Source organism: Trypanosoma brucei, chromosome 8 (genome assembly GCF_000002445.2).
Source record: "Trypanosoma brucei brucei TREU927 chromosome 8, complete sequence".
NCBI classification, from domain to species: Eukaryota; Euglenozoa; class Kinetoplastea; order Trypanosomatida; family Trypanosomatidae; genus Trypanosoma; species Trypanosoma brucei.
Window position 1 is genome coordinate 534,567 of NC_007281.1, and position 25,696 is coordinate 560,262.

Below are 25,696 nucleotides of genomic sequence, written 5' to 3' on the forward strand. Positions count from 1 at the left end.
ACACATGATGAGCAGCAAAGAAAGGGAATCTCTTGTCGAGCTCAGGGAATGAATCCCAGTGGCGGTGACATGACAAACTTTGATATTACTATAATCCATTCTATTCTGTTACTGATGCGGTAAATTATACCACCCTCTTTCTGCAGCGAATACGTGCTATCTCTCTGTTCAATTAACCTTCTTTTTTCCTTGCTCTTCCCTCTGCAACAGTGAGGCTCGCAGATGTTTATGTTCCTTTGAACCCTTGTGAGACTGTTGGGTCCCTTGATGATTGTGGCAACTCTCCACGGAACTTATCTGACAAAATTTGCCTACGAACCTATTACCAAGGCTGAGGTCTCTACAGTACCCTTGCTTTAAGCTCTGTGTGTGATGTATATACGACTATGAACAACTCGTCAGAGTGCTATCTTTGATGATCACATACATTTTGCTTCCTCACTGACAACATACCTGCATTTGCAATCACTCCTGTAAACATACATTTTTTGGCTCCTCTTTCTATTTCTTGAAACTCTATGCTCGATTGCTCGGCGACTCCACGGTGATGTTCAATACAATAACTGATGTAATGAGACCTAGTGGAATACTGCGGACACTTCTTGTTCTGAGCGAGTTTCGTCGATGAGGCACAACATGATCTTTGACTACACATGATGAGCAGCAAAGAAAGGGAATCTCTTGTCGAGCTCAGGGAATGAATCCCAGTGGCGGTGACATGACAAACTTTGATATTACTATAATCCATTCTATTCTGTTACTGATGCAGTAAATTATACCACCCTCTTTCTGCAGCGAATACGTGCTATCTCTCTGTTCAATTAACCTTCTTTTTTCCTTGCTCTTCCCTCTGCAACAGTGAGGCTCGCAGATGTTTATGTTCCTTTGAACCCTTGTGAGACTGTTGGGTCCCTTGATGATTGTGGCAACTCTCCACGGAACTTATCTGACAAAATTTGCCTACGAACCTATTACCAAGGCTGAGGTCTCTACAGTACCCTTGCTTTAAGCTCTGTGTGTGATGTATATACGACTATGAACAACTCGTCAGAGTGCTATCTTTGATGATCACATACATTTTGCTTCCTCACTGACAACATACCTGCATTTGCAATCACTCCTGTAAACATACATTTTTTGGCTCCTCTTTCTATTTCTTGAAACTCTATGCTCGATTGCTCGGCGACTCCACGGTGATGTTCAATACAATAACTGATGTAATGAGACCTAGTGGAATACTGCGGACACTTCTTGTTCTGAGCGAGTTTCGTCGATGAGGCACAACATGATCTTTGACTACACATGATGAGCAGCAAAGAAAGGGAATCTCTTGTCGAGCTCAGGGAATGAATCCCAGTGGCGGTGACATGACAAACTTTGATATTACTATAATCCATTCTATTCTGTTACTGATGCGGTAAATTATACCACCCTCTTTCTGCAGCGAATACGTGCTATCTCTCTGTTCAATTAACCTTCTTTTTTCCTTGCTCTTCCCTCTGCAACAGTGAGGCTCGCAGATGTTTATGTTCCTTTGAACCCTTGTGAGACTGTTGGGTCCCTTGATGATTGTGGCAACTCTCCACGGAACTTATCTGACAAAATTTGCCTACGAACCTATTACCAAGGCTGAGGTCTCTACAGTACCCTTGCTTTAAGCTCTGTGTGTGATGTATATACGACTATGAACAACTCGTCAGAGTGCTATCTTTGATGATCACATACATTTTGCTTCCTCACTGACAACATACCTGCATTTGCAATCACTCCTGTAAACATACATTTTTTGGCTCCTCTTTCTATTTCTTGAAACTCTATGCTCGATTGCTCGGCGACTCCACGGTGATGTTCAATACAATAACTGATGTAATGAGACCTAGTGGAATACTGCGGACACTTCTTGTTCTGAGCGAGTTTCGTCGATGAGGCACAACATGATCTTTGACTACACATGATGAGCAGCAAAGAAAGGGAATCTCTTGTCGAGCTCAGGGAATGAATCCCAGTGGCGGTGACATGACAAACTTTGATATTACTATAATCCATTCTATTCTGTTACTGATGCAGTAAATTATACCACCCTCTTTCTGCAGCGAATACGTGCTATCTCTCTGTTCAATTAACCTTCTTTTTTCCTTGTTCTTCCCTCTGCAACAGTGAGGCTCGCAGATGTTTATGTTCCTTTGAACCCTTGTGAGACTGTTGGGTCCCTTGATGATTGTGGCAACTCTCCACGGAACTTATCTGACAAAATTTGCCTACGAACCTATTACCAAGGCTGAGGTCTCTACAGTACCCTTGCTTTAAGCTCTGTGTGTGATGTATATACGACTATGAACAACTCGTCAGAGTGCTATCTTTGATGATCACATACATTTTGCTTCCTCACTGACAACATACCTGCATTTGCAATCACTCCTGTAAGCATACATTTTTTGGCTCCTCTTTCTATTTCTTGAAACTCTATGCTCGATTGCTCGGCGACTCCACGGTGATGTTCAATACAATAACTGATGTAACATTATTGTTTTCTCTCTTCCCCTTGTTCCTCCCATGTGTCAAAAGGAAGCGGTTGATGATGCTACCGGCGTGTGTAATCCCGATGCATGGCGCATTGAAACTCGCCATACTGCTGATGTTGGTATGGTGCTGTTCCTTGTGTCTCGCGAAGTCAGGTGGCCGCTGCATGTTCGATGAAATTGCGGCGAAAGCTGGACGTCCACGGGTTTTGGCGCTGCGAAGGACTAAAGCAGGCATGGAGAATGTAAAGTATGACAGGACAGGTTCCGTTGACCCTGAGTGGCAGCACATCCGTATTGTTGTTTTCGCAGAAGACATGAAGGACCGGTCGCGATATTGCACGTCTGCAGGGCAGGAACGACCAACGTTTTTCGGAGAAACAGCGACATGTTCACAAGAAGACATTTTGACAGCCGCTAAGAGAGATATTGCCGTCACGAAGCTTCTTCCTTCAGCTGTCCAGATGCATATGGATAGGTTACTCGTCGACCCTATAACTGAACCCCTTGTCTTTCCTCCATTTGATGGTTCGGTGTGCTCTGAGTTCAAAGTACCGTCAAGTCATTTCTCAGAGGGCGTACCTGACGCTGATATGGTAATGTATGCTGCAGCGGGTCCAACGCCGGAGGGTGTGGCTGCCTGGGCTACGGGTTGCATAACTCTTGACGATGGGCGTGCTGTGGCTGGCGTAACTAACCTTGGCCCCGGTTCCATTAGCCTGTCGGAGACCAGCATTCGCACAGCTGCTCATGAGATTGCCCACGCCCTTGGGTTCGATTTCGAAGCGATGAACGATGCCGGTATGGTGCAAAGAATTCCCGGTGTTCGTGGAAAGGTTGATGTGACACTCATTTCGTCACCCAGGACACTGCAGAAGGCCCGCGAACACTACAATTGTCCCGATGCCCCTGGAATGGAACTGGAGGACGAAGGTGGTAGTGGCACCGCATTATCACACTGGGAGCGGCGCAATGCGAAGGATGAGATCATGTCTGGTATTTCTTCACCTGGTCGATACACAGCGCTAACGATGGCGGCGTTTGAGGATCTGGGATATTACCGTGGTGCCTGGGGGAGCGAAGAACCTATGGGTTGGGGAAACAACTCTGGTTGTGAGCTACTCAACGAAAGCTGTTTGGTGAACGGTGTGACAGCGCACCCGGATATGTTCTGCAACGAAACCGTGAGCAAGCTGGTTTGTAACTCGGAGCGAGATGGTCTTGGAAGGTGTAATGTAATTAAGCATGAAAATCCACTTCCACCGCAATACCATTACTTTTCTGATCCTTCACGTGGTGCCCCCTCCCATCTCTTGATGGACTACTGCCCGTCCATTGACGCGTTCTCCAACACGCCTTGTGCCGACGGCGAAACGAAATTCATGCGTGGAAGTTTGATAGGACCGTCGTCAATGTGTCTGAAGGCCGAGGGACTCCGTGACAGTCAGGGCGTCATTGGCGATGTTTGTGCGGATGTGCGGTGTGATGGTGGTGAAGTAAGCATTCGTTATCTTGGGGATGATGCATGGCATCCGTGCCCAGAAGGCAGTCACATCAAACCGACTACAACATTCACGGATGGCGTCATTGTTTGCCCGACTTACAGTGAGGTTTGTATCAAAGCAACAGTGGTTGTACGCCCTTCTTCAGCCAGCTACCGTTCTTCAGTGCCGCAATCGCTGCTTCTCACCCTATTCGCTATAGTTTATGCTGCCTGTTAAATGGCGTGACTATAGGTGTGGGGTTAAGCATCCGTTACTGTCCTTGGATGTTGCGTCAGAAATGGTTACTACATGCGATACGCAGGTTTTCCTTTTATACGAGTATTTTCCATTACCACTTTGCAAGGTTGTTGTATTCCTTTCTTTTGTCTTTGTACACGTTTTTTTTAAATACTTTGTTTATTATACGCACAGAACCCTATGACTCCAGAGGTTGTATGGGGAGAATGTGTGTGCGAGCGTTATCGTCTGTTATTTCTTAGTCCAGTTGTCTGCGTTCTCACGGCAGAATCGTGGCAGCAGCGGGCACCTAAACGATTTTAGGCCGCCACGTCGCGGTTTTCTGTATTGTTTTGTTGATTTCCTATTTAGAAACTCCCTGTAGATAATGTTTACCTTTTTTTTTCCATTGTCCTCTTATCTACCTATATGTTAACAACACACTTCCGTTGTTGCATTTCACCACGGGTTTCGGGCGCTTATTCTCTCTTCCCCTTGTTCCTCCCATGTATCAAAAGGAAGCGGTTGATGATGCTACCGGCGTGTGTAATCCCGATGCATGGCGCATTGAAACTCGCCATACTGCTGATGTTGGTATGGTGCTGTTCCTTGTGTCTCGCGAAGTCAGGTGGCCGCTGCATGTTCGATGAAATTGCGGCGAAAGCTGGACGTCCACGGGTTTTGGCGCTGCGAAGGACTAAAGCAGGCATGGAGAATGTAAAGTATGACAGGACAGGTTCCGTTGACCCTGAGTGGCAGCACATCCGTATTGTTGTTTTCGCAGAAGACATGAAGGACCGGTCGCGATATTGCACGTCTGCAGGGCAGGAACGACCAACGTTTTTCGGAGAAACAGCGACATGTTCACAAGAAGACATTTTGACAGCCGCTAAGAGAGATATTGCCGTCACGAAGCTTCTTCCTTCAGCTGTCCAGATGCATATGGATAGGTTACTCGTCGACCCTATAACTGAACCCCTTGTCTTTCCTCCATTTGATGGTTCGGTGTGCTCTGAGTTCAAAGTACCGTCAAGTCATTTCTCAGAGGGCGTACCTGACGCTGATATGGTAATGTATGCTGCAGCGGGTCCAACGCCGGAGGGTGTGGCTGCCTGGGCTACGGGTTGCATAACTCTTGACGATGGGCGTGCTGTGGCTGGCGTAACTAACCTTGGCCCCGGTTCCATTAGCCTGTCGGAGACCAGCATTCGCACAGCTGCTCATGAGATTGCCCACGCCCTTGGGTTCGATTTCGAAGCGATGAACGATGCCGGTATGGTGCAAAGAATTCCCGGTGTTCGTGGAAAGGTTGATGTGACACTCATTTCGTCACCCAGGACACTGCAGAAGGCCCGCGAACACTACAATTGTCCCGATGCCCCTGGAATGGAACTGGAGGACGAAGGTGGTAGTGGCACCGCATTATCACACTGGGAGCGGCGCAATGCGAAGGATGAGATCATGTCTGGTATTTCTTCACCTGGTCGATACACAGCGCTAACGATGGCGGCGTTTGAGGATCTGGGATATTACCGTGGTGCCTGGGGGAGCGAAGAACCTATGGGTTGGGGAAACAACTCTGGTTGTGAGCTACTCAACGAAAGCTGTTTGGTGAACGGTGTGACAGCGCACCCGGATATGTTCTGCAACGAAACCGTGAGCAAGCTGGTTTGTAACTCGGAGCGAGATGGTCTTGGAAGGTGTAATGTAATTAAGCATGAAAATCCACTTCCACCGCAATACCATTACTTTTCAGATCCTTCACGTGGTGCCCCCTCCCATCTCTTGATGGACTACTGCCCGTCCATTGACGCGTTCTCCAACACGCCTTGTGCCGACGGCGAAACGAAATTCATGCGTGGAAGTTTGATAGGACCGTCGTCAATGTGTCTGAAGGCCGAGGGACTCCGTGACAGTCAGGGCGTCATTGGCGATGTTTGTGCGGATGTGCGGTGTGATGGTGGTGAAGTAAGCATTCGTTATCTTGGGGATGATGCATGGCATCCGTGCCCAGAAGGCAGTCACATCAAACCGACTACAACATTCACGGATGGCGTCATTGTTTGCCCGACTTACAGTGAGGTTTGTATCAAAGCAACAGTGGTTGTACGCCCTTCTTCAGCCAGCTACCGTTCTTCAGTGCCGCAATCGCTGCTTCTCACCCTATTCGCTATAGTTTATGCTGCCTGTTAAATGGCGTGACTATAGGTGTGGGGTTAAGCATCCGTTACTGTCCTTGGATGTTGCGTCAGAAATGGTTACTACATGCGATACGCAGGTTTTCCTTTTATACGAGTATTTTCCATTACCACTTTGCAAGGTTGTTGTATTCCTTTCTTTTGTCTTTGTACACGTTTTTTTTAAATACTTTGTTTATTATACGCACAGAACCCTATGACTCCAGAGGTTGTATGGGGAGAATGTGTGTGCGAGCGTTATCGTCTGTTATTTCTTAGTCCAGTTGTCTGCGTTCTCACGGCAGAATCGTGGCAGCAGCGGGCACCTAAACGATTTTAGGCCGCCACGTCGCGGTTTTCTGTATTGTTTTGTTGATTTCCTATTTAGAAACTCCCTGTAGATAATGTTTACCTTTTTTTTTCCATTGTCCTCTTATCTACCTATATGTTAACAACACACTTCCGTTGTTGCATTTCACCACGGGTTTCGGGCGCTTATTCTCTCTTCCCCTTGTTCCTCCCATGTATCAAAAGGAAGCGGTTGATGATGCTACCGGCGTGTGTAATCCCGATGCATGGCGCATTGAAACTCGCCATACTGCTGATGTTGGTATGGTGCTGTTCCTTGTGTCTCGCGAAGTCAGGTGGCCGCTGCATGTTCGATGAAATTGCGGCGAAAGCTGGACGTCCACGGGTTTTGGCGCTGCGAAGGACTAAAGCAGGCATGGAGAATGTAAAGTATGACAGGACAGGTTCCGTTGACCCTGAGTGGCAGCACATCCGTATTGTTGTTTTCGCAGAAGACATGAAGGACCGGTCGCGATATTGCACGTCTGCAGGGCAGGAACGACCAACGTTTTTCGGAGAAACAGCGACATGTTCACAAGAAGACATTTTGACAGCCGCTAAGAGAGATATTGCCGTCACGAAGCTTCTTCCTTCAGCTGTCCAGATGCATATGGATAGGTTACTCGTCGACCCTATAACTGAACCCCTTGTCTTTCCTCCATTTGATGGTTCGGTGTGCTCTGAGTTCAAAGTACCGTCAAGTCATTTCTCAGAGGGCGTACCTGACGCTGATATGGTAATGTATGCTGCAGCGGGTCCAACGCCGGAGGGTGTGGCTGCCTGGGCTACGGGTTGCATAACTCTTGACGATGGGCGTGCTGTGGCTGGCGTAACTAACCTTGGCCCCGGTTCCATTAGCCTGTCGGAGACCAGCATTCGCACAGCTGCTCATGAGATTGCCCACGCCCTTGGGTTCGATTTCGAAGCGATGAACGATGCCGGTATGGTGCAAAGAATTCCCGGTGTTCGTGGAAAGGTTGATGTGACACTCATTTCGTCACCCAGGACACTGCAGAAGGCCCGCGAACACTACAATTGTCCCGATGCCCCTGGAATGGAACTGGAGGACGAAGGTGGTAGTGGCACCGCATTATCACACTGGGAGCGGCGCAATGCGAAGGATGAGATCATGTCTGGTATTTCTTCACCTGGTCGATACACAGCGCTAACGATGGCGGCGTTTGAGGATCTGGGATATTACCGTGGTGCCTGGGGGAGCGAAGAACCTATGGGTTGGGGAAACAACTCTGGTTGTGAGCTACTCAACGAAAGCTGTTTGGTGAACGGTGTGACAGCGCACCCGGATATGTTCTGCAACGAAACCGTGAGCAAGCTGGTTTGTAACTCGGAGCGAGATGGTCTTGGAAGGTGTAATGTAATTAAGCATGAAAATCCACTTCCACCGCAATACCATTACTTTTCAGATCCTTCACGTGGTGCCCCCTCCCATCTCTTGATGGACTACTGCCCGTCCATTGACGCGTTCTCCAACACGCCTTGTGCCGACGGCGAAACGAAATTCATGCGTGGAAGTTTGATAGGACCGTCGTCAATGTGTCTGAAGGCCGAGGGACTCCGTGACAGTCAGGGCGTCATTGGCGATGTTTGTGCGGATGTGCGGTGTGATGGTGGTGAAGTAAGCATTCGTTATCTTGGGGATGATGCATGGCATCCGTGCCCAGAAGGCAGTCACATCAAACCGACTACAACATTCACGGATGGCGTCATTGTTTGCCCGACTTACAGTGAGGTTTGTATCAAAGCAACAGTGGTTGTACGCCCTTCTTCAGCCAGCTACCGTTCTTCAGTGCCGCAATCGCTGCTTCTCACCCTATTCGCTATAGTTTATGCTGCCTGTTAAATGGCGTGACTATAGGTGTGGGGTTAAGCATCCGTTACTGTCCTTGGATGTTGCGTCAGAAATGGTTACTACATGCGATACGCAGGTTTTCCTTTTATACGAGTATTTTCCATTACCACTTTGCAAGGTTGTTGTATTCCTTTCTTTTGTCTTTGTACACGTTTTTTTTAAATACTTTGTTTATTATACGCACAGAACCCTATGACTCCAGAGGTTGTATGGGGAGAATGTGTGTGCGAGCGTTATCGTCTGTTATTTCTTAGTCCAGTTGTCTGCGTTCTCACGGCAGAATCGTGGCAGCAGCGGGCACCTAAACGATTTTAGGCCGCCACGTCGCGGTTTTCTGTATTGTTTTGTTGATTTCCTATTTAGAAACTCCCTGTAGATAATGTTTACCTTTTTTTTTCCATTGTCCTCTTATCTACCTATATGTTAACAACACACTTCCGTTGTTGCATTTCACCACGGGTTTCGGGCGCTTATTCTCTCTTCCCCTTGTTCCTCCCATGTATCAAAAGGAAGCGGTTGATGATGCTACCGGCGTGTGTAATCCCGATGCATGGCGCATTGAAACTCGCCATACTGCTGATGTTGGTATGGTGCTGTTCCTTGTGTCTCGCGAAGTCAGGTGACCGCTGCATGTTCGATGAAATTGCGGCGAAAGCTGGACGTCCACGGGTTTTGGCGCTGCGAAGGACTAAAGCAGGCATGGAGAATGTAAAGTATGACAGGACAGGTTCCGTTGACCCTGAGTGGCAGCACATCCGTATTGTTGTTTTCGCAGAAGACATGAAGGACCGGTCGCGATATTGCACGTCTGCAGGGCAGGAACGACCAACGTTTTTCGGAGAAACAGCGACATGTTCACAAGAAGACATTTTGACAGCCGCTAAGAGAGATATTGCCGTCACGAAGCTTCTTCCTTCAGCTGTCCAGATGCATATGGATAGGTTACTCGTCGACCCTATAACTGAACCCCTTGTCTTTCCTCCATTTGATGGTTCGGTGTGCTCTGAGTTCAAAGTACCGTCAAGTCATTTCTCAGAGGGCGTACCTGACGCTGATATGGTAATGTATGCTGCAGCGGGTCCAACGCCGGAGGGTGTGGCTGCCTGGGCTACGGGTTGCATAACTCTTGACGATGGGCGTGCTGTGGCTGGCGTAACTAACCTTGGCCCCGGTTCCATTAGCCTGTCGGAGACCAGCATTCGCACAGCTGCTCATGAGATTGCCCACATCCTTGGGTTCAATTTCCGAGCGATGAACGATGCCGGTATGGTGCAAAGAATTCCCGGTGTTCGTGGAAAGGTTGATGTGACACTCATTTCGTCACCCAGGACACTGCAGAAGGCCCGCGAACACTACAATTGTCCCGATGCCCCTGGAATGGAACTGGAGGACGAAGGTGGTAGTGGCACCGCATTATCACACTGGGAGCGGCGCAATGCGAAGGATGAGATCATGTCTGGTATTTCTTCACCTGGTCGATACACAGCGCTAACGATGGCGGCGTTTGAGGATCTGGGATATTACCGTGGTGCCTGGGGGAGCGAAGAACCTATGGGTTGGGGAAACAACTCTGGTTGTGAGCTACTCAACGAAAGCTGTTTGGTGAACGGTGTGACAGCGCACCCGGATATGTTCTGCAACGAAACCGTGAGCAAGCTGGTTTGTAACTCGGAGCGAGATGGTCTTGGAAGGTGTAATGTAATTAAGCATGAAAATCCACTTCCACCGCAATACCATTACTTTTCTGATCCTTCACGTGGTGCCCCCTCCCATCTCTTGATGGACTACTGCCCGTCCATTGACGCGTTCTCCAACACGCCTTGTGCCGACGGCGAAACGAAATTCATGCGTGGAAGTTTGATAGGACCGTCGTCAATGTGTCTGAAGGCCGAGGGACTCCGTGACAGTCAGGGCGTCATTGGCGATGTTTGTGCGGATGTGCGGTGTGATGGTGGTGAAGTAAGCATTCGTTATCTTGGGGATGATGCATGGCATCCGTGCCCAGAAGGCAGTCACATCAAACCGACTACAACATTCACGGATGGCGTCATTGTTTGCCCGACTTACAGTGAGGTTTGTATCAAAGCAACAGTGGTTGTACGCCCTTCTTCAGCCAGCTACCGTTCTTCAGTGCCGCAATCGCTGCTTCTCACCCTATTCGCTATAGTTTATGCTGCCTGTTAAATGGCGTGACTATAGGTGTGGGGTTAAGCATCCGTTACTGTCCTTGGATGTTGCGTCAGAAATGGTTACTACATGCGATACGCAGGTTTTCCTTTTATACGAGTATTTTCCATTACCACTTTGCAAGGTTGTTGTATTCCTTTCTTTTGTCTTTGTACACGTTTTTTTTAAATACTTTGTTTATTATACGCACAGAACCCTATGACTCCAGAGGTTGTATGGGGAGAATGTGTGTGCGAGCGTTATCGTCTGTTATTTCTTAGTCCAGTTGTCTGCGTTCTCACGGCAGAATCGTGGCAGCAGCGGGCACCTAAACGATTTTAGGCCGCCACGTCGCGGTCGGCACTGATTCATCGTTAAATACATTTTTTAAATATAATTTTCGTATCGATAATGTTGATTTCAATTCCACTTTGCTCTTATCTACCTATATGTTAACAACACACTTCCGTTGTTGCATTTCACCACGGGTTTCGGGCGCTTATTCTCTCTTCCCCTTGTTCCTCCCATATGTCAAAAGGAAGCGGTTGATGATGTAGCAGAGGTGATTATTTCCAAAGCAAAAGATGCGGTGCATTTAATTTTTGTTCGGGTGGGAGGTTGTGGCGCTGCTGTGCTTATCCGTTTATACGGTTCCGTGTTGTTGGAGGTGCCTTGTGTATCATACATTTATATCTGCAGCTTCTTCGGTTGATTGAGGGTTGGGCTATGAAGAAGTGGACGATTTAGCTATTTGGTATGTGTAGGCAAACGTCGATGCCGAGTGCTACTGCGGGCTAACGTGAATATAAGAGAAAATCGTATCAGCATGCGCTCCACTACAATTGCTGTAACTCATTTTTTGCATCAGCAGCGCACGTGCTTGTGTACCCTTAACTCAACCGGCAACAACTAGTCTTCTTAAACTTGTGCTGGACGCTGGCATGCTCTTAGCCATCCCGTAAATTTGTGGTGTTGTTGTTTTGCTTTATTGTTTAGCCGTTTTTACACGAAATTCCTGTTCGGTGCGTCAGTCGCCATGGTTGTTTTCCTACACATCATGTGTTCGTCGTTGTAGCTTTCTCTTCCATTTTCTGTTTTTGTGTTTTTTTCGACATGCTTTCTGCATGCGCACAGAGAAGTGCACGAGCGGGGAAAGTGAAGCACAACGGTAGACTATTTGCTGAGTGTTGAGATTCCTCATTTGGTGGAAGCGTAGAAATACACGCGGTTATACACAATACATTCGAGTGTATATATTTGCACCCCGTTTGTTCGTTTACCGCCGCCGGAGATGAACTGCGCGGCGGACCACGTCGTTGAACGACTGCCTACGGCGCGGCAACAACCCGCCGGTGAGCCCCACCGATTTGGCCTGTTGGCCGTCGCCGCCTTCAGTTGCATATGCGTTTCGCTTACATATGGCTTCAACCTCATATCTGGTGCAATGCAGGAGCGATATGGCCTCACCCAACGGGACTTGTCGACAATCAGTACTGTTGGCATTGCGGTTGGGTATTTTGGTTTGCCGTACAGTTTTATTTACGATCATTTCGGCCCGAAGCCCATCTACTTCCTGGGGTTGCTCTGCTACCTGCTGGGCACTGTGATGTTCGCGTTAACGTTTCAGGGAGTTATTGAGGGTACTGTTTTACGACTTAGCATATACAACGCATCCGTGACTCTTGGTTGCTCAATGTTCGACATGGGTGCTTTGGTGACACTGTTGAGCGTTTTCCCCTCAAATCGTGGTGCCGTGGTGGCCATGCTGAAGACCTTAAATGGCCTCGGCGCAGCAATTGTAGGGAGCGTTCGGCTGGCTTTCTTCAGTGAGAACACTTCTGCTTACTTTTACTTTCTGATGACCCTTGTAATTGTTATTGGGACGCTTGCCACCGCATATGTACGCCTCCCATCGTATCACCTTACAGGTTACGAGGAGAATCATTTGAGTGAGGAGGAAAAGGTAAAACGGCTCATGAGGAAGGCCGTATACTTGCGGCAGAAGGCACCCACGTGGCGTTTCGTGCACGGTTTCGTCATCTTAATAGCACTCATTGTATTCCTCCCCACCCAGGGAGCGCTATTAGCTTACCTGAAGCTTGGTTCCGATTACAAGGTGGGATTCGCCGTCGTCACCATTATTCTGACGTTGTTGCTCCCCCTAATGGCGATCCCGACAACCAAATTCGATGGCAACAACCAGCGTATTGGCATCGATGATAAATCCCCCACTGAAGGTGCTGTTGGAAGTAACGATGGCGATTCGAGTGGTAGCAACGTAGTAGAAACAAACGTAGACTACATTGCGCCGCAGTTCCAGGAGTCATTTCTTGCTGGTTTGCGCACTCTGCGGCTCTGGTGCCTGATGTTTACAATATTCTTCTGTGCCGGTTCACTATTTGTTGTCATGTTCAATGCTCGTTACATCTACACAGCTATGGTAGGTGAGGCCCCTGATGAGGCACTTAACACACTTCTTACTGTGCTTGGCGGTGCAGGCAGCGCCACGGGGAGGCTGGGGATGAGTTTTTTCGAAGTTTGGTCGCAGAAGCGTAAACCGGAACAGCGCGTTCCCATCACTGTTGTGCTTTTCATCCCGACAACCTTCGTCATCATTATGTTGACGATGTTCCTCACGGTCCCGAAGAGTGTTCTTCCTCTCTCGTATTTTATTGGCGCCCTTGCTAACGGATGCAACTCAGCTACAATCATTCTTGTGTCGCGGACAATATTTGCCAAGGACCCCGCCAAGCATTACTACTTCTGTTACATAGGTTCATTGTTGTCTGCCATCTTCCTCAACCGCTTGTTGTATGGCGAGTGGTACACGCATGAGGCTGAAAAGCGTGGTGAAGTTGTATGCACGGATAAGGTGTGTGTGATGATGCCGATGATGCTGTTACTTGTTCTTTCTCTCTTGGCATTTGTAAGCAGTTCATATGTTCATGTGCAGTACCGCCGGCTCTGCACCAAAGCTTTGGAAGAGCGGCGCCGCATTCGTGAGGAAGAAGCTGCAGCGCGGAGGCAGCTCTCCGGTGCCACTGCAACGGCGGAACTTCCCAACTAAAGGAGTCGCAGTTTACTTACTTAATTTTCTTTTGGTTTGTTTCGAAGGTAATTTTCTTGCGTCTCCTGCGGCTTCGTGGTGAATTGTTATGAAGTGTGCGTAGATAAATAAATTTATTTTTAAAATTTCAAGTGTATTCCCCTCTGTGATACCATCATAATTGTTATTTTTTGGCGTTCATTTACTTGCTTTTATTTTTTCCAGAGTGTGAAATCACAGAAGCAAAAATAAGGTAATCAAGTAAGATCTAAATGCGTTTTAAAGAGCTCTAATTTCTTGGCTTATTCACTTATTCGTTGATATTTTATTGAATAATCCTACATATTTTTGGCAGATGAATCAATTGCTTAATTATATATGTGTTTATTTTGCGTTTTTTTTAAATGATATCTTTTATCGTTCCACTTATTTTTGGGGTGAGTGACTTCAGTGACTGACGTTATAAATGAAGAAAAATAAGAGTAGAATTAATAATGTCGCGACGTCCTTCTCTTCTCTTTCATCCCACCCTTTTCGTTTTATTAAAAAAAATGAGATGGTAAAATGTCGCACTAGAGCACATGTCAGGATTGAAAGGAAAAGAAAAACTGTTAACTGCAACGTCGATATTAAAATTAAAGGAAAGGAAAAAGTACATACTAAATCAATAATTAAGATTGTTAGTGTTAAATGTTATTATGATAAAAGCGAGGCGGATCGTTATTTCAGCGGTGTTGGGCAACGTTAGGAATGACAGAACAAGAGCAATAAAAAAAGGAAGTAGCAGTGACTTGTCTGTTAGTGTATTTGCGTTCACTTCTGCACACCTCTGCACTTCATCGTTTCCTCTATTTCATTTCTTTATTAATTTTTTTTTCTTTAGATGAGGAAACCCCTTCGTTTTTTTCTTCTCACTCTCCATTTGGGAGGGGGAGCGGGCGGGTGAAGCGTTATCACAGTTTTGAAACGCACTAAATGCAGTGGTGACATCGCGGTTCTACTTGTTTTACCTATTAGTGTATTTGTTTCTTCGCACACTCCTTAATCTCAATCACTTCAGATTACATATGCGACTTGTACCTTTTTCTTTTTTCATTGTAGAGGATCGTTTCTTCTTTTCTTTGATTGATTGATTGGTTTGCGTTTGTTTGCTTTAATTATGTTTGAACATTTTTCAAATTCAAGATTAAAACGGGAAAAGTTGGACCACATGGCGCCGTAACTCAACCACATTACGTCGAGCAACTGAAGAAAATTGTAGCGCGTGATGAATAAATACAAACGACCAATAATCGGAAGCGTCAGTAACACCTCACGCATGACGCCACTTTGAATGCAATACTAATTATCTGACTCATATCCCCGTTTCCTCATTTTCCTCCTTTTTGTTTCTATTCCGTTACACCTCCGCTTCGCTCGTGGCATTCTTCCAGTGAGCGCACTTACGATGGATGGTGGAGGAAGAATATGAATGTGCAACACTTGCGTTCGTTGGCTTCGGATGCAACAACAATGGCTTTACCTCGATGATGTGTATGAGAACAAGCATATGTCCGAGCTGACCACAATTGTGGCACAATGAGAGCATTACTCGAGTCCTTGAAAGCTGAGTGGTATCGTACCTTTCTTTCTTTGCTTTAACTTATGATGCAAAGCAAATAAACAGCGGGGGAAACCTCGTCTCAAAATGTGATTTTGCGTGAACGAGCGTTTTCAAGCGTCATCCACTGACTCATATCCCCGTTTCCTCATTTTCCTCCTTTTTGTTTCTATTCCGTTACACCTCCGCTTCGCTCGTGGCATTCTTCCAGTGAGTGCACTTACGATGAACGGTGGAGGAAGAATATAAATGTGCAACACTTGCGTTCATTGGCTTCGGATGCAACAACAATGGCTTTACCTCGATGATGTGTATGAGAACAAGCATATGTCCGAGCTGACCACAATTGTGGTACAATGAGAGCATTACTCGAGTCCTTGAAAGCTGAGTGGTATCGTACCTTTCTTTCTTTGCTTTAACTTATGATGCAAAGCAAATAAACAGCGGGGGAAACCTCGTCTCAAAATGTGATTTTGCGTGAACGAGCGTTTTCAAGCGTCATCCACTGACTCATATCCCCGTTTCCTCATTTTCCTCCTTTTTGTTTCTATTCCGTTACACCTCCGCTTCGCTCGTGGCATTCTTCCAGTGAGCGCACTTACGATGGATGGTGGAGGAAGAATATGAATGTGCAACACTTGCATTCATTGGCTTCGGATGCAACAACAATGGCTTTACCTCGATGATGTGTATGAGAACAAGCATATGTCCGAGCTGACCACAATTGTGGCACAATGAGAGCATTACTCGAGTCCTTGAAAGCTGAGTGGTATCGTACCTTTCTTTCTTTGCTTTAACTTATGATGCAAAGCAAATAAACAGCGGGGGAAACCTCGTCTCAAAATGTGATTTTGCGTGAACGACCGTTTTCAAGCGTCATCCACTGACTCATATCCCCGTTTCCTCATTTTCCTCCTTTTTGTTTCTATTCCGTTACACCTCCGCTTCGCTCGTGGCATTCTTCCAGTGAGCGCACTTACGATGGATGGTGGAGGAAGAATATAAATGTGCACCCTGGCGATGCCGGTCACCTCAACGTGGTGCCAGGGTCCAGTACCCCGTATCATCGGGGGAAGCCAAGAGCCAGCAGCGTTCCTTTCATGGGGAACACTGCTGTGCTCCGGATACGGCATCATACAGCACAGGGATCAGCAGCGTCTTGTTGGGACACCGTTTTTCATTTGTCGGTCCCTGGGCACGTGCCAGCGTGCCATCAGCAGTATCATCCGCACTAAGATGCTGCTGTCCGGTGATGTGGAACTCCAAAAAAGGATTGCTAATTGACATCTTTTGGAGTTCCGGGGTGGGAGGCTTCTCGCCCCATCTGCTGTATTCCGTTCATCTGCGGAAATACAACAAGAGTTATAGAGGGTGTGTTAGGATGAATAAAAAAAGGGAGGCTCTGCCACAGTTGCCAGACCGATAGCATCTCAGGGCTCTACGGTGATGGCTGATGGCCGCGCCAGTGGGGGGAAACTCTCACGAAGGCACGAAGAAAATTAAATTAAATTAATTATTCTTACCAGAATACCCTCTATTTTTCGCGTTGTTTCCCTTTTTTCATCGCAGTCGCTAGCCGGCTGAAATGGTTTCATGCTTCCATTATAAAGCGGGCCATGGTGGCCCCCTCTTTCCCGTCAGGGGGGATCGTTTGTTGCGGTATGCCGAGTATAACGTGCGAGCCCGCCTCGGTGTGTTTTGGGGGTTTGACCGTCTTTCCGATTGTTCTGCCTCCTCATTCCGTTCCTTTCACCTCACAGCCGTAATGATGTCTTTCCCTCACTCCAAGGCGCTGTTGTGGCGTCAGGTTGTTCCGCGCGCCTTTTTTTCCGCCTACACTATCGTTTTACCTGGTCCAACCAAGTAAAATCGTGAATTGGAACGCCGGCTTTAGCCCCTTCTTCGGTTGGTTCCACTATGTGTTTATATCCGTCGCGAAGTCCCGCTTTTTTAATATCGCAGGACCTGTGGCTTACAGCGGGGGAAAGGGACGATGGATCAGTGTACGGTGATGCGCTCCTCCCTCTTTTCGGCCGTTTTCTCGCAATATCCATGACGGCTGCGCGCCAACCTCCTATCACTAGAATTTCTGCTCCGTGGCTAAGTGTCAGTTTCCGCACCCCTTGCCAGTGGTTTTTCCTTTTTTGCTCCCTCTCTCCGGGATGCCGGCGACACAGTCCCTGACGAGCTGTTGAGCGCTGCTGCTCCGCCAGCCCGTTTCCGACCTGCTTCCCGAAACCATGTCACAGTCTTCGGTGACTTTTTACACTTTTTACTCTATCCCTGTTTGCCTTCAGCTCTTCGGGGCGCCGTTCAATCAAAGAGGTCCTCCCCACCAATATTGCCGCGGCAGTTGCACCGTCATCTGAAAAGACAAACCAGCCGGTTCTCGAAAGAAGGCATGTCGGATTGCTGATTTTTTCTCTTCACAGGCCCACTGACAACTTATTCACTTCCCCTTCCCCCGCCCCTTCCGCCAAGAGTAAAGTTCATCGACGCGTGGATGCGCTACCCGTTGTTTTTTTCTCTTTGTCATTTTGCTTTTGCGGACAGTGGCCCACTGAGTTTGAGTGGAGCTGCGGAGGCGCTCTGTAATGTGTTGGGGAAGTTGAAATCGGTGTATGCCTTCGTCCAAGCGAAAACTAGGTATGCAGCCGAGAAAGTGAGGGAGTTTGAGGATATGGTGGAGTTGGTGAGGTCGAAGATTGCGAGGGGCAGGAAAAACGGGGAAAGACGATAATAACCGCACCTCGTGCACGAGCATTGAAAAGTTTTCGGATTGTGGACGGAGCGTGGGATAGGTGGGCCGGAGGGCGAGGGAACGGAGAGTGCTGAGGTGTGTATTGGATACGCAGCCGTGAAGGATGCTGAGCAAAGGGAGGTTTTGAGGCGGCATGAGGCTCGACGAAATGGTGGCTGCGCTCGGGAATCTGTAAAAAAATACTGAAAATTATTTATGGTTGATGTACTCGAGAACACCGCGGGAAGAACTTACCACCAAGCTGCTCCGCCGGAACAGAGCGAAACGAAAGGGCAGTATAGTGGGAATCCATCAAAACCATGGGGGACGTAGCTGCTTCTCCTTCGGACAAATCATACGCAATGAGTTTGGAGGGTGCAGGGAGCTGGCCTGTGCATGGGTGGGGGTTGGAGACGCAACGACGGTTTTGGAGGAATTCGGGCTTTCTGCTTGATGCTGTTGGAAAGAATTGCGGCGGGAACAAAATTGGAGAAAATGATCCCATCTGCAAAGCATCATTTTTTGTGGAAATGCTGACCTGCTCGGAATTGTGTAATTGGAAAAAGGCGGCCCCCAAAGAGATGGCAACCCACTCGGCACATAATACGAAAAAGGCACGTGTATATACATATATATGATGGTGATGGTAAGGAAAGAAGCAATGAAGGAACCCACACGGTACGAAGAAGCGAAAAAAAAATCCACAACAACCATTCAAAACTCTAATTAATACAAAAAAAGAGAGGGATGTGTAGTGAAAACTTCTCACAAAATCCCATATTTCGCTTCGTTAAAGAAAAGCTGTATGTGGGGAAAGACGTTAGTGATAGAGAAAACCCCGTTGCTGGTACCGTGGGTGATATGGGTGAGTGGAAAAGGGGAGAGGAACACGAAAAGAGCGTGGAAGACTGGGTGGCTTGGGTGCCGCACTCACTCCCACCTCCTACGAAACCCCACGGAATGATGACCAAACGATGGGTGCAGAAGCCAAAGGTCAGAAGAATCGCACAAAATGAAATACTGTGACGCTGTCGTGTGCATCGTGGATGTCTCGTCCCTGAATTCGCCTAAGCCATCCTTTTGGATTTTGCCATACTAGTCTGGTTTTCAGTTGCACAGCAGAGGGGCCACTTCAACAGCTCAGCCCACTAACAGGGAAATGCTGGGGACTGGCATGCGATTTCCTGGGAAAGAGGGGGGGGTCTTGAATACGTGGTGGGGTGCATCAACACAACTTGTTGGGAATAACACTGATTGCCCGAGCGGCAGCGAGCACCACGACCGAGGACCCATGTGGGTATACAATGGGGAACCTGCGCCATCGCTGATGTCAAAAGCACGGCGTCGTAACCACGGATATACAGAAGTTGTGGGCTGTACGCTTTGATGCGTGTATACGCATAACAGCGAAGAAGCGTACAAGAGCGTAAGTTTACCAATGAAAGTCAGCAACACGTGCATCACTACCATCGCTACTTTGCGTTTAGTCGCACCACCTCACCGTTTTAGGGCTTTCTTCAAGCAGCAGCTACCAAAATTACTTCCCACTTTACTGGCTCCTAACCTGCAAAGATCCATTGGCAGTGTATCCACGCACTGCACTTTTAGTTTATCGGTTGTAACCTTTCCATTAGCACCAGTTTTCACTCCGAACCTCCTTCAGTGTCTGCCGCGCCGGCTTGCATACAGAAGTAAGAGGATTAAGATCCTTTCCTTTTACTTCTGACAACCCTGAGTTGCCTCTGGTCGATAGGCCCACACATATTGGGAAAAGCCCTACCAAATTTGGAAAAAGAGATCTAAAGAGTATGATCCTTTAGTAGAGTTTTAACCAAAACGTCGTTGATTGTGAAGTAACATTCGGAGGATGAACGTGAATGTCGCTCAAATAAAGCAGATCTTCGCTTTTAGCAGCCCCAAGCGATGCTTGTTATTTCATTGGCGGCAAGCATGTCTAGGCAACTGTTGCTTTTCTTTGTACTGCCGCCAAGCTTATCGTCGGAAAATCTTTATGGGAATATATTGTCCGTAAAGCGTGCAGCCCCATGCTGAGCCGTTCAGTCGGTAATACACATTACGCTGCATTCTCTTGCCTTCCACGGTTGTTCAAATACAACCGAAAAGGCGCGTCATTCAGGGATGGCAGCTCCGGGTCATGAGGATGGGATGCACCTCCACTGGATACAAACACACATACCGTATAAAATATGCTGTGAGAGCCGGCTCTACCGTTTTTGCCGACCGATCGAGGCGCTCATCTATACATCTCGCGTGTTGAAAAAAGCGCCCAACTTTCTCGGCTCATACGGTATTTCGTACTGCTTTTTCTTGAGGTTGCTCAGTCTTTCGAGGAATACACAATTTTCTTGGTAGGCGTCACCAAGCTCAATGAACCGCTGCCTTTCTGCAGCACCCAACGCCCCCAGACTCAACTCCTTCAGAAATAGGGAGTTCATCTCGTTGCAAAACTTTTGTCGTTCCCCCTCCACTTTTTCCTTCATCCTCCCGAGTACATCTTCGACCTCCCACATACGCCACCGACGGTCAGGTGTAAAGGTGCGTCTTCTAACCTCGCTGTCCCTTCCCAAAAGGCAATAAGTCAGCATAACACTTTGACTAACGACCCGGCGAGGAACAAACAATTTTAGCTACAAAGAGCGCCTGCGACAACCCCTAAAATTTTAAAATTTACTTCAGACTCATGGAGTAAAACACCAATTTCGACTGCAGCTAAAGAGGCTGCAAGACGTCATTACACTGCTTCAACAGTAAACAAAAGATAAAGCGAAAGACTTCCACCATAACAACGACGTAAAAAACAACTGAACTAACATAACCTTCTCCCATAATCCCCCCTCCGCTTAACGGTGGCTTCCGCCCCTGCAAATCTTCCCGCCGAAAGTTGCTTCGGAGGAATGGCCCCGCATTACTACTGCAAAACTTCCCGGTAATACATTTCACCCTGGGGGCGGTGGGTAATCTATCTTTCCGGTGCCGTCCTGCCAATGCGTTAAACCAACATCATTAAATATACACCAACTTGTAGTTAAACACGTTGTCCACAACCGCACTCACAACAACTCAGATCACGTCAAACCCCTCTCGCATACCCTCTTCAACTTTCTCGAATGAACCACATTCCCCCCCTCCCACTTCTGAAAGCACTGGTGACGACCCTCGCGAATATAATATGCACTATTCACTCCGACGCGCTGTTGAAGAGGAGCCCAGTGGCAGAACTCACATTACTGTTAATTGTTGCATTTGAAGCGTGTTCACCCTTATCACGCATCCCAAATGCCCCAGACGAGGAACGAGAGACCCTTTACAAGGCACAAGGACAAACCCTACAGCATGAGAAAACAACACCTTTTTTTGTCCGTTAGCGTCGCAACCCCTCAGTGGTTGGAGATCTCGAGACGCTTGAAACGCATAGATACTCCAATACCTAATGCGGGCTTAACAATGAGATATTCTGCGAGATTCACCACTAAAGTCACAGTCTTTACTGCATCCCTACACGCTGCAGAGCCCAACTTTCTCTCCTCCTCCCGCGCCAACTTCCATTCCCAAGGACGCTCCCGGTATGTGAAATGAATATATAAATCCTCTTCCCCTGGAGCTCATCATCCATTCCCCAAGAATATGCCCGCTTGTGAGCATTCATGTACTTACATACCCTAAAACCACCCCACAATCGAACCACTTGCTATTAAGTTACCGAAGTAGAAACGATAATATTAACGGTGCTATTACTCTTAACGATTCGGAGCGATTGAAAGCGCCCTGACTTTAATAGCGTTCTGTTAACTTTATAACCGCCCTTCTACCGCGTGACAACGCACTAAAGGAACGCAGTCATTTTGTTGCGGACTATTGTGGTGCTGGAAACGGCAAGGGGGCGATGACGAGGGAACTACTTACGATAAGATTATTACGTCGCTGACGCTCCCATTACCCCCACTTCTACTCTCCCCTTCCCCAAACAATACACGCAACACACAAAAGCCTCCAGAATAAACCACTTTATCTCCAAACTTCGATTAGGATTTGCACTTCCCCAACTCAACATGGTTCACCTTTATTTTGCCTTCCCAACTCCCTCTTGAACGTCACTGCGCATTCATTACGGGGGCATCGGTTAAGAGGTAAAAAAAAACGCTGGCAAAACGGAACCTTCAAATCCACTCAGGTAACACACTCATTACTTGCGTGTTGTTATCACTCTCTCGTCCACAGCGTTCTTCTAACAAGAGCACAGGACATTGACATGCGGTAACGTGGAACATTCAAAAACTGCAGATTGGTTGAGGTAAAAAATAAAACAGGAAATGAAACAAAAACAAATTCCAACAGAAAAGAACAGGACCATCGGAAGGAGACTCCTTTCACTTGGGGCTTTCAATATGATACGAATGAGCGCAATTATTTAATTCACTTGCGGAAGCTTTCCTTTTTATCGCAGCCATTTGAGTGGAGCCTCTTTCAAACCCCGACCCAAGACGTGGCGGGGGGGGACCGTTTGTTTCCCTATTGTGGGCCTGTAGAAGCTGAATGAAAACAAGTGAGTTCCCCCCTCCGTTCCATCGTTAAATAAACACCGAGCAGAGGCTGGCCATATTTAGTTGTGAAGCGGTTCCGTTATAATTCCTCGCGGCACAGCACAAATTAGCAGTTTAACTTTCACCTCTTTTTTTTCTTTCATGATCTTTTCACACCGGAACGAGATCATGTGCACTCGAAACTACTACACTCCGAAAAAAAGGGAGGCCCATCCAAGCGCGAACAAAGGTGGGAGGAAGAAACTAAGAGGGGGAAAAGAAAAAGTCTATAGGTATGAGAGAGTAAATGGAGAAAATAATGAAAAATAGGGGAGAAGGGGACAAACAAACACACACACACAAAAAACAAACAAACAAACAGAAACGGTAGGGAATGTTGCAAAGGCGTATCGGAAGGCAAATCGCCAACGGAGACCCCTCCTGTTAGGAAATGAGAGGTGAAAAGGAGCACTAATCCACACATGCACAAATACATCCTCGCATAGGAATGATAGTGAACCGAAGGGAAGGTAAGAAGGAACAAACGCACATATACACACATACACACCAAACCCCGCCACGCCCGATATCCCCGCAACGGTTGTGGCCAGCCCTCGCAAAACCCTCCTCGTGTCTAAAAAAAAGAAAAACTCCACCAAACACGGGACGGGCAAGAGGAACTTCACCATGAAGCGTATACATAAAAATATCACCGTGCCATGTTGCACGTATCCAAAAAGGGGTGTGATAATACAAAAATGAAGAAGTGAAGGGGTGGGGATTGGAAGGACGCCTCGGCACAACACCGCAACAGAAGGGGAAAACTATGAAAAAATATTGAAAGGGGGAGACAAAAAGAGACGCGACAAAGGGGGAGGGTGTGGAAAGAGAGTCAGAAACGAAATAGCAGCCGATGGAATGACTGTTGGTTAACCGACGGAGCCACCACCTCACTGCACAGCAGGTGCGAAGTAACGCACATGATCGGGGAGAACAATTTCGACTGAAACGTCCGCGCCGCCTTCGCTCTTCCCTCTAGCTTTCTTTTGTCTCATTGCTTTAGCTTTCTGCTCGCGTATCATCTCTAACATCTTAGCTCGCTCCTGCTCACGTTTCGCACGCTGCGCCTGCCGCTCTTCCTCTCGCTGGGGTGAATGCCGTAAAGGAGAAAGTTGTCTGCAGGCAGAGCCCGTGCTTTTTATCCGTATGAATCCTTGAGCCGCTAAATGGTTAACCAGTGAAGGCTCGCGTGCGAAGGGCGAGTGCCTCCTACTCGGCCGTGCTGCACATGCCGCCTGCTTGGGCCGCTTGCCCTTCGCGATCCCTACCGACACCACTGACAAATCTGCAGGACTAACCGCCTCTACATCAGACCGGGTGTTCTGCCGATTCTGCTGCTTCTCTTCACGTGGCGCCACCGCTACTTTCCGGCCGGCCCTCAGCCCCTTTTGTGGTGTGGCGCCTTTTCTTACGGAAGTGTCAACTTTAGATGCCACAGCACATGGCTGTAAGCCATCTTGTGACCCACCTTGGCTCTCTACAGGTCCCTCCGCGATTAAAATATCGTCGGCCGGGCGGAACTTTTGCAGGTAAGACTCAATGAATTTAACATCGTTGTTACGTGCGTGGATCCACTGGGACAGCTGGCTCTCCCCACTACTATCAGAGGAACCTGCTGCGTGCCCTATCGGTCCTCGTTTGGCCTGCCGTGGTTGCTGCTTCCGCTGCTTCTGCGGCAATTTTTGCGGCGTTCCCTCCTGTTGTGCCTCCAGTTCCGGTTGTCGCTGTGGGTGGAGATGTTGGGGCTTCTTATGCACCATTACGGAAGCATGCAGTGCCCGCTTGGGGCCAAGCGCCCGCTGTTGCTGTTGCTGCTGTTTTTTTAGTACTACCTTACGGTGTCGGGGTGAGGATGCCTTTTCATCCGGCGTTACCGCAGCCGTTGTTTGGCGTACTTGGATTGCCCGTTCTGTCATCTCCATTACCTTTTCCAGCCCATACCGCTTGTTGGGGTCTGTCTGCAGCATCCCCATAATAATTGCCTGAATATCCTCCGGGACGGCAGCCGGGAGCGGGGCGATATCACCCGCTGTTATCTGCCGCACGAGACTGGCGAAACTGTCGGATGAAAAGGGACGACGCAGACACGCCATCTCGTAAAAGACACAACCGAGTGACCAAACATCCGACGGATAACTGTACGGCATACCTAAAAGTAACTCCGGTGACAACCAAATGGGTGACCCAACGAAAGTGGTCGTGAGAGATGCGGATCCCGACATGGCCTTAGAGGATCCAAAGTCGCCCAAGTATAGCTCCGATGCATCGGCGTTCACAAATACATTCCCGGGTTTGACGTCCCTGTGCATGATACTCAGCCCGTGGCAACACTTCAGTGCCGATATGAGCTGCTGGAAACCACGGAGAAGCGCAAGATGGGGAAGGGCCTTCTTCCGCCGCGCAAGGCGCTCCAGATGAGACTCCAGATCACCGCCCTCCGCATACTGCAGCACAACGTAAAGCCCGCCGTCGTGAACAAAAGACTCCAAGTATGGAATAATGTTAGGGTGCCGCGCCCGCATGGACACATTTACCTCCTGCATCCCCTGTGTTCCATCAGCCAAACGTTTAATAACGACGCGCTTCGTCTCATTTTGTTTGTCAACCGCGAGATATGCACCACTCGTGCCCCCTAGCTGCCGTATAACGGTGTAGTGATCCATCCCCATTTTTTTTGTTTCGCACCCGTATCTACGGCTATCTTCGAAACAATCTTCCTACACGCTTTACCTCGTGCTGTATTATTTGCCCAGGCAAGAATATCTCTACTTTCCCTCCCTCCGAATTGTACTCCGTTTGTTCGCAGTCGTGCCTTCGGGGTGTTTCCGAGGTAAGCGTGGTGTGTATTTAAATAAATAAATAAATATATATATATTTGTCTTCGTATGTTTCCCCCGGTTGCTCCTCT

At 47.9% G+C, this 25,696-nt stretch overlaps 6 protein-coding genes, 23 non-coding genes and 1 pseudogene across 29 annotated transcripts, besides 7 other annotated features; 29 read left to right on the forward strand and 1 right to left on the reverse strand.

The window, feature by feature from the left end:
* Tb927.8.1608 lies at positions 1-118 on the forward strand. Its single transcript, XR_002990081.1, has one exon. It is a non-coding gene; the product is annotated as a C/D snoRNA, TB8C1C3 (small nucleolar RNA).
* Positions 1-25,696: part of a sequence feature (sequence corresponds to BAC RPCI93-29O9) that runs on past both edges of the window.
* On the forward strand, positions 261-338 carry Tb927.8.1609. Its single transcript, XR_002990082.1, has one exon. It is a non-coding gene; the product is annotated as a C/D snoRNA, TB8C1C4 (small nucleolar RNA).
* Tb927.8.1611 lies at positions 366-448 on the forward strand. The gene has a single exon (XR_002990083.1). It is a non-coding gene; the product is annotated as a C/D snoRNA, TB8C1C1 (small nucleolar RNA).
* Tb927.8.1612 lies at positions 541-614 on the forward strand. The gene has a single exon (XR_002990084.1). It is a non-coding gene; the product is annotated as a C/D snoRNA, TB8C1C2 (small nucleolar RNA).
* Positions 650-767, forward strand: Tb927.8.1613. The gene has a single exon (XR_002990085.1). It is a non-coding gene; the product is annotated as a C/D snoRNA, TB8C1C3 (small nucleolar RNA).
* On the forward strand, positions 910-987 carry Tb927.8.1614. The gene has a single exon (XR_002990086.1). It is a non-coding gene; the product is annotated as a C/D snoRNA, TB8C1C4 (small nucleolar RNA).
* Tb927.8.1615 lies at positions 1,015-1,097 on the forward strand. Its single transcript, XR_002990087.1, has one exon. It is a non-coding gene; the product is annotated as a C/D snoRNA, TB8C1C1 (small nucleolar RNA).
* On the forward strand, positions 1,190-1,263 carry Tb927.8.1616. Its single transcript, XR_002990088.1, has one exon. It is a non-coding gene; the product is annotated as a C/D snoRNA, TB8C1C2 (small nucleolar RNA).
* Positions 1,299-1,416, forward strand: Tb927.8.1617. The gene has a single exon (XR_002990089.1). It is a non-coding gene; the product is annotated as a C/D snoRNA, TB8C1C3 (small nucleolar RNA).
* On the forward strand, positions 1,559-1,636 carry Tb927.8.1618. The gene has a single exon (XR_002990090.1). It is a non-coding gene; the product is annotated as a C/D snoRNA, TB8C1C4 (small nucleolar RNA).
* On the forward strand, positions 1,664-1,746 carry Tb927.8.1619. The gene has a single exon (XR_002990091.1). It is a non-coding gene; the product is annotated as a C/D snoRNA, TB8C1C1 (small nucleolar RNA).
* Tb927.8.1621 lies at positions 1,839-1,912 on the forward strand. Its single transcript, XR_002990092.1, has one exon. It is a non-coding gene; the product is annotated as a C/D snoRNA, TB8C1C2 (small nucleolar RNA).
* Tb927.8.1622 lies at positions 1,948-2,065 on the forward strand. The gene has a single exon (XR_002990093.1). It is a non-coding gene; the product is annotated as a C/D snoRNA, TB8C1C3 (small nucleolar RNA).
* Tb927.8.1623 lies at positions 2,208-2,285 on the forward strand. The gene has a single exon (XR_002990094.1). It is a non-coding gene; the product is annotated as a C/D snoRNA, TB8C1C4 (small nucleolar RNA).
* Positions 2,313-2,395, forward strand: Tb927.8.1624. The gene has a single exon (XR_002990095.1). It is a non-coding gene; the product is annotated as a C/D snoRNA, TB8C1C1 (small nucleolar RNA).
* Positions 2,495-4,240, forward strand: Tb927.8.1610 (major surface protease gp63, putative; the record flags this gene model as incomplete). Its single annotated transcript, XM_841902.1, has 1 exon — positions 2,495-4,240. The coding sequence occupies one exon, from the start codon at positions 2,495-2,497 to the stop codon at positions 4,238-4,240; it is 1,746 nt and encodes a 581-aa protein (XP_846995.1).
* Tb927.8.1620 (major surface protease gp63, putative) lies at positions 4,670-6,433 on the forward strand (the record flags this gene model as incomplete). The annotated part of the gene is made up of 1 exon (XM_841903.1): positions 4,670-6,433. The coding sequence occupies one exon, from the start codon at positions 4,670-4,672 to the stop codon at positions 6,431-6,433; it is 1,764 nt and encodes a 587-aa protein (XP_846996.1).
* On the forward strand, positions 6,863-8,626 carry Tb927.8.1630 (major surface protease gp63, putative; the record flags this gene model as incomplete). The annotated part of the gene is made up of 1 exon (XM_841904.1): positions 6,863-8,626. One exon carries the CDS (start codon positions 6,863-6,865, stop codon positions 8,624-8,626), a length of 1,764 nt encoding a protein of 587 aa, XP_846997.1.
* Positions 9,056-10,819, forward strand: Tb927.8.1640 (major surface protease gp63, putative; the record flags this gene model as incomplete). Its single annotated transcript, XM_841905.1, has 1 exon — positions 9,056-10,819. The coding sequence occupies one exon, from the start codon at positions 9,056-9,058 to the stop codon at positions 10,817-10,819; it is 1,764 nt and encodes a 587-aa protein (XP_846998.1).
* Positions 12,093-13,868, forward strand: Tb927.8.1650 (hypothetical protein, conserved; the record flags this gene model as incomplete). Its single annotated transcript, XM_841906.1, has 1 exon — positions 12,093-13,868. The coding sequence occupies one exon, from the start codon at positions 12,093-12,095 to the stop codon at positions 13,866-13,868; it is 1,776 nt and encodes a 591-aa protein (XP_846999.1).
* Positions 13,972-13,996: a sequence feature (AT_rich).
* Positions 15,108-15,203, forward strand: Tb927.8.1651. The gene has a single exon (XR_002990096.1). It is a non-coding gene; the product is annotated as a C/D snoRNA, TB8C2C0 (small nucleolar RNA).
* On the forward strand, positions 15,249-15,315 carry Tb927.8.1652. The gene has a single exon (XR_002990097.1). It is a non-coding gene; the product is annotated as an H/ACA snoRNA, TB8Cs2H1 (small nucleolar RNA).
* Positions 15,367-15,460, forward strand: Tb927.8.1653. Its single transcript, XR_002990098.1, has one exon. It is a non-coding gene; the product is annotated as a C/D snoRNA, TB8C2C1 (small nucleolar RNA).
* Tb927.8.1654 lies at positions 15,627-15,693 on the forward strand. Its single transcript, XR_002990099.1, has one exon. It is a non-coding gene; the product is annotated as an H/ACA snoRNA, TB8Cs2H1 (small nucleolar RNA).
* Positions 15,745-15,838, forward strand: Tb927.8.1655. The gene has a single exon (XR_002990100.1). It is a non-coding gene; the product is annotated as a C/D snoRNA, TB8C2C1 (small nucleolar RNA).
* Positions 16,005-16,071, forward strand: Tb927.8.1656. Its single transcript, XR_002990101.1, has one exon. It is a non-coding gene; the product is annotated as an H/ACA snoRNA, TB8Cs2H1 (small nucleolar RNA).
* Positions 16,123-16,216, forward strand: Tb927.8.1657. The gene has a single exon (XR_002990102.1). It is a non-coding gene; the product is annotated as a C/D snoRNA, TB8C2C1 (small nucleolar RNA).
* Positions 16,383-16,449, forward strand: Tb927.8.1658. Its single transcript, XR_002990103.1, has one exon. It is a non-coding gene; the product is annotated as an H/ACA snoRNA, TB8Cs2H1 (small nucleolar RNA).
* Positions 16,460-16,707: a mobile genetic element.
* Positions 16,708-16,946: a mobile genetic element.
* Positions 16,943-16,965: a sequence feature (AT_rich).
* Positions 17,951-18,187, forward strand: Tb927.8.1660 (annotated as a pseudogene).
* Positions 23,070-23,109: a microsatellite.
* On the reverse strand, positions 23,679-25,457 carry Tb927.8.1670 (serine/threonine-protein kinase, putative; the record flags this gene model as incomplete). The annotated part of the gene is made up of 1 exon (XM_841907.1): positions 23,679-25,457. One exon carries the CDS (start codon positions 25,455-25,457, stop codon positions 23,679-23,681), a length of 1,779 nt encoding a protein of 592 aa, XP_847000.1.
* Positions 25,633-25,665: a sequence feature (AT_rich).